General features: G+C 37.5%; 1 protein-coding gene across 2 annotated transcripts in view; it reads left to right on the top strand.

The window, feature by feature from the left end:
• Positions 1-6,750, top strand: part of LOC133538437 (phenazine biosynthesis-like domain-containing protein) — a 20,466-nt gene continuing 13,716 nt past the window's right edge. Inside the window, exon 1 of one of the 2 annotated variants that reach the window (XM_061880072.1) lies at positions 1-307. In XM_061880072.1, coding sequence (XP_061736056.1) covers positions 224-307 — 84 coding nt within the window. In that variant the 5' untranslated portion in view covers positions 1-223. The remainder of the gene's footprint in view (positions 308-6,750) is intronic. The other variant, XM_061880080.1, reaches the window with a different exon arrangement.

The following is a 6,750-nucleotide window of genomic DNA, read 5'->3' as shown; positions in this document are numbered from 1 at the left end:
GTCCTAATAAGACAAAACGTATCTGCTATGTTGAACACACTTGAAACTGATCATTTTAAAGAAAATAAGTCGTTCTCAGCAACATAGTAATAGCAAGGATGCACTATGTTGCAACCCTGACTGACGCACGTGACTGGGACCGTACAAGTAAAACCAACCAACTCGGGTCAAAGTCCAAAAAGCAACATAAATACCTTCCAGTTAAAGTGGAAGCCTTTTTAACATGGACATTCCAGTCTTTACAGTTGACGCATTCACCAATTTGCCATTCAAAGGGAACCCGGCAGCTGTATGTCTTTTGAAAAATGTAAGTAACAATCCACAACTGAAACACGATAAAATGATCAACATGTTTGTTACGGCGTAACATAAAAGATGGACGCTTTGGTCTTGTTGTTTTTGTAAAATTTATTTAACAAAAGCAAGGTAACAAATTATATCTTATATATTTGCGCTAAGAGAGTCTTGACAGCTTACACGGATGTGCGGTGACCGGCGGAAGCAGAGAGAGAGAGTGTGAGGTTCCATGTCCACCTCTGACCTTTAACTCCTAGGCACCAGTCGGCTGTCCAAGCATAATCAGATTTATTGGTCACGTTTTACAGGGTAGTACAAGTAATTTGACTTCGTCGGGGTAGCGTGGTGCAGTTGGGAGAGTGGCCGTGCCAGCAACCTGGGGGTTCCTGGTTCGATCCCCCCCTTCTACCAACAACCTCGTCACGTCCGTTGTGTCCTTGAGCAAGACACTTCCCCTTTGCTCCTGATGGGTTGCGGTTAGGGCCTTGCATGGCAGCTCCCGCCATCAGCGTGTGAATGTGTGTGTGAATGTGTGAATGTGGACATAGTGTTAAAGTGCTTTGAGTACCTTGAAGGTAGAAAAGTGCTATAAAAGTTTAACCCATTTAATATGTGCTCTCTTTGTTCAATGCAACAACTTGGAAAGAGTACAATACCATGGCGGCCATCCGCAGCGCTATCTTGGTCTGAAACCTGGAGGGAACCATTCAAGAACACAATGGACCTAAAATACATTAAGACAGCACAGAGCTGATGCAACCAGCAACCACTTCAGAGGACTATTTCTACATACAGCTACAAAAGTAAAATGGGGCTACCTCATCACAATATCATGTCTATATATATATATATATATATATATATATATATATATATATATATCAGAGGTGGGACCAAGTCATTGTTTTGCAAGTCACAAGTAAGTCTCAAGTCTTTGCCCTCGAGTCTTGAGTCAAGTCCCAAGTCAAGACAGGCAAGTCCCGAGTCAAGACTGGAAAGTCTCAAGTCAAGTCCCAAGTCCTGCATTTTGAGTTTTGAGTCATTTCAAGTCCTTTTAACCCCAGACTAAAATATTTACACAGATTGTGTATGCTTTTAAAACGCTGTATGTATTTATTATTTTTTTTTAAATTGTGCTGACATTGCACTTCATAATAGCACTATTAACCAGTTATTTTAAACATTTAACTCATTCCTTTACAGAATGAACACATTTGAAAAAAACAAGTGCAACTGTAATTATTTGCACAAAGGTGTTAACATTGTATTTCCATGGCATATTGCATTGTAACTAGTTCCATAGCAGTTTCTATCCTGTTCTTACCTTATCTCATTGATCTCATCTCATACTGTATGTGTGTTGATGTGTGCGTACACATGAAAAACATAACTACATGAAAATAACAAGGAACAGAGTTGTAGTTTTTAGATTTCACGGCCCTATGGTATATGTACACATATTCTTTATATAGTATACATTTTAACTGACCTTTATTTGACTATGTTTGTCTTTTTGTAGGTGGCTAAAATATGCGGTGCTGCTGACCACCGTATAACCTTACGTTACCGTGTGTGATACATTGACTAACGTAACATTTTGAGTGGGTACCTCATGCAACCCTGCTTAAAAAAAAACACTTGACAAAAAGTATGAATAAGGTAGCGAACTGCAGTGGACGCAACAGATTGTCGTGTTTGCAATGACGTTATAACCATAGACATATTATAAGTAGACGCAGCACTGGCTGCTGTGACGTGAGTAATTTGGCCGCCATCTTGAAGTGGTGATGAGGAGCTGGCAAGCAGCCTAAACTGACAGTTGACAGGTAGCAAACAAAGATGCTGGGCTGGTGTTTAGCGTTTTCCTGCTTTAATGATTGGACTGTTGAAAATAGGAATCAGGGGATTACTTCTCACAAGTAAGATTGAACATTAACATGGTTGTATTTTGTGAAAAGAATACTACCACAGAGTTGAAAGGAACAAAGATCTTCAATTTGTACGTGAAAATCACAAAGAAATCTTCTGGGGGAGGATGACGCCCCTACAAGTATTTGGTTTACAAACTTTCAGCCCCACCTAAAACAAAATTCACCAGCCGCCACTGATTGTGATGCATTCTCATTTTAGGCAAATTATAAGACAATACTTTCTTAACAGTATAATTGTAACCAGGAATAAGTCTTCAAGTAACAATATTCAAATACTAACATTGTTGGGTAAGACAGAATTAGCTTTTATTCTGAATCCAGTGAAACAGATTGGTGGTTTTAGCTGATATAAAGACTTTCAGGTGTTTATATATGTTTATGTTTAAGTATTTTGCAGACGCTTTTATACGAAGCAACATACATGAAAAATACATATAAAACAATCACTGTAAACATGATAATTTAAGGGAAGAATGTAATACAAAATATTAATACAAAGTGTCAAGACAGAATAAACTTTCTGCTGTTGCGGCAACAGAGATACAGTCTATAAGATATATAAATATCTTATGTATTTCTACATTGTTTATGTAGGATATATGCATGTATATATAACCTAATCATATTGTTTCTTCGCCTTAAAAATAGCTGACCGTTTTTTCCTCCTTTTTGGTATTATTATTCCCAGTTTTGATCTCGGACGTCTGCTCACTTATAGCATATAAGAATATTCCACTACTGTTAAGCAAACAATGAACACGCCAAAAAATGTGTCTTTTATCATAGTTACACAAATGAAAAAAAAGCGCGTGAATATCAGTGGTATTCAGTGAGGTAAAATGAATTAAATGCTCATTGCTCCTGCCAAATGAATTGCACAGAGTGGGGGGGATCACCACTCTAAGATGGCAGCCCCGCGTCACGTCAGCGCCAGTAGCCAGTAGCGCTCGATGTTGCGTACCCTTATACGGTGTCTATTTTCATAAAGTTAGCAGTGAGTTTAGAGCCTCACTGGTTTAACTAAACAGCAAATAAAAGTTACATTACTCAGCCAATAAATGTTAACTTACATTCAAAACTTACCCTTCTTTGTGCATCTTCAAATGTCGAACGAAGTTGGAAGTTGTTGCGTCTCTGTCTGTAATCTTTGAACGAACCATATGCTTTGCATACTGGAATTCGTTTTTTGTTAACCAAGTCGGAGTTTTAATACCCGAACGAAACAATTTTTGGCATAATTTTTCCTCATTGGCGTGTTGTATGAGAGCTCTTCTTCGTTGGTTTTCATGCAATTTGATTGGTTGAATGCTGTGTGACGAAAATAATGTGGATTCAATTTGATTGGCTGTTTTTCTGACAGGTAGCGCACAGGCTGTCATCGCACACACGCTGACAGACACGGACAGATACGGAACGCTCCTGAATAACTTTTTAATCATTGGGTTTTGGGGAAACTAGCAAGTCATGTCAAGTCAAAAGGTTCAAGTCCAAGTCAAGTCACAAGTCATTGATGTTAAAGTCTAAGTCGAGTTGCAAGTCTTTTTACATTTTGTCAGGTGTAGTCTAAAGTCATCAAATTCATGACTCGAGTCTGACTCGAGTCCAAGTCATGTGACTCGAGTCCACACCTCTGATATATATATATATATATATATATATATATATATATATATATATATATATATATATATATATATATATACACATATTTATAAATGGGGAAAAAGTATATATAAATATATGCAATATACATATATATATATAAATAGGGAAAACGTATATACAAACCCCGTTTCTATATGAGTTGGGAAATTGCAAATCATTTTCAACCCATACTCAGTTGAATATGCTACAAAGACAACATATTCGATGTTCAAACTGATAGATATTTTTTCTTTTGCAAATAATCATTAACTTTAGAATTTGATGCCAGCAACACGTGACAAAGAAGTTGGGAAAGGTGGCAATAAATACTGATAAAATTGAGGAATGCTCATCAAACACTTATATGGAACATCCCACAGGTGTGCAGGCTATTTGGGAACAGTTGGGTGCCATGATTGGGTATAAAAGCAGCTTCCATGAAATGCTAAGTAATTCACAAACAAGGATGAGTCGAGGGTCACCACTTTGTAAGCAAATTGTCGAACAGTTTTAGAACAACATTTCTCAACAAACTATTGCAAGGAATTTAGGGATTTTACCATCTACGGTCCGTAAAATCATCAAAAGGTTCAGAGAATCGGGAGAAATCACTGCACGTAAGAGATCATATTACAGACCTTTGAGCCTTCAGGCGGTACTGCATCAAAAACCGACATCAGTGTGTAAAGGATATCACCACATGTGCTCAGGAACACTTCATAAAACCACTAGAAGTTCGAGCTCAGAGTAATTTATGATTTAAAGAAAAGGGGTGGGATTAAATAAGTGTATACTTCTTCTCACTCCTTTTCAAATATGTAAAAAAAATTAAAAAAAAAAAGTCGAATGCTCATTTGTTTTTTTTTGTTTTTTATTCTCCATTGTTTTCATTTTGTTATAATAGCCGTTAAGGCTATAGCACTGTATTGGATCATGCTTGCTCTTGTTTGTTTTTTTTTTGCATATTTGAAATAAAAATATATCAATCAATCAAAAAAAAAACTGTCAGTAACTACAGTTGGTCGCTACATCTGTAAGTGCAAGTTAAAACTCTACTATGCAAAGCCAAACCCATTTATCACCAACACCCTGAAACGCCGCCGGCTTCGCTGGGCCTGAGCTCATCTAAAATGGACTGATGCAAAGAGGAAAAGGGTCCTGTGGTCTGACGAGTCCACATTTCAAATTATATTTGGAAACAGAGGACGTGGTGTCCTCCAGATTAAACAGGAAAATAACCATTCGGATTGTTATAGACGCAAAGTTCAAAAGACAACATCTGTGATGGTATGGGGGTGTATTAGTGCCCAAGGCATGGGTAACTTACATATTTGTGAAGGCCCCATTATTGCTGAAAGGTTCATATGTCATGCCTGTAATTCAGTTTTAAGTTTGATCATGTTTGTTTTGTTTTTGGACTCTTGTTTCCCGTTTTACACTTCCTGGTTTTGTTTGTTTCCATAGTAACCCATTAGTTTCCACCTGGTCTCCAAGTCTCCAAGTCACGCCCAGCCCTCAGTCCCACACCTGATTCTAATCATCATAGCTGCTATTTATACCATTCTGTTTCTGTCCTCGGTCTGGGTACTTTGCATTCTGCCTTATGCCTTCATGCCTGCTGTTGCATTGCCTACATATGCTACTCATTCTCCATGCCCACGATCACCTGCCAAGCACCTTGCTATTCTTGCCTCTTGTTTTTGGTCACAGTAAGTGTTTTGTTTTAGTTGTTTATAGTCATGCCATCTTGCTGTTTGTGTTCATAGTTCATTCATGCCATCGTGCAAGTGTTTTTGTTTCCTGTTTGTAATTTGTAGTCTAGTAAAATACCTCCTTGTGAGTGCCCTTTGTGTTGATTATTTTTGTATTTAGTGTATTAATAAATTATGATGTACCTGAATTCACGACTGGCTCGTCCTGTAATCCCTCTGCGTCTAAGGAGCAAAACCAATCCATGTCATAGTCCTGACACCATACAGGTTTTGGAGCAACATATGTTGTCATCCAAGCAACGTTATCATGGACGCCCCTGCTTATTTCAGCAAGACAATGCCAAGCCACGTGTTACAACAGCATGGCTTCGTAGTAAAAGAGTGCGGGTACTTTCATGGCCCGCCTGCAGTCCACGCCTGTCTCCCTTTGAAAATGTGTGGCGCATTATGAAGCGTAAAATATGACAGCAGAAAGCCCGGACTATTGAACGACTGAATCTCTACATAAAACAAGAATGGGAAAGAATTCCACTTTCAAAGCTTCAACAATTATTTTCCCCAGTTCCCAAACGTTTGAGTGTTGTTAAAAGAAAAGGTGATGTAACACAGTGGTGAACATGCCCTTTCGCTACTACTTTGGCACGTGTTGCTGCCATGAAATTCTAAGTTAATTATTATTTGCAAAAAAAAATAAAGTTTATGAGTTTGAAAATCAAATATCTTGTCTTTGTAGTGCATTCAACTGAATATGGGTTGAAAAGGTTTTGCAAATCATTGTATTCCGTTTATATTTACATCTAACACAATTTCCCAACTCATATGGAAACGGGGTTTGTATAAATACTGTATATACATAATTTGTATACATATATACACACATGCACACACATATATTTGCTTGCATAATACAAAATACTGAAAAAAATAACCCAATAATGGGGTACAAATGCCATTTAGTAGTCTGAATGTCATACAGGAACGTTTTTTAAATGTTTTACAGAACTGAAAAGTCATTGATTTGCTCAAAACTCTGAGAAAATAAGTATATTAGAAATAAAATGCACATTTTGAAAGTCTTTGCAGTTTGCAACAATCTTGCAATCAGGGTTACGGTTATTAATCAATAATGTAGTAAACACTCATAAACAACTTAAGATAGTGCACCA

This window comes from Nerophis ophidion, linkage group LG02 (assembly GCF_033978795.1).
Source record: "Nerophis ophidion isolate RoL-2023_Sa linkage group LG02, RoL_Noph_v1.0, whole genome shotgun sequence".
In the NCBI taxonomy this organism is placed as follows: Eukaryota; Metazoa; Chordata; class Actinopteri; order Syngnathiformes; family Syngnathidae; genus Nerophis; species Nerophis ophidion.
This window is presented reverse-complemented; position numbering and strand designations above follow the sequence as displayed.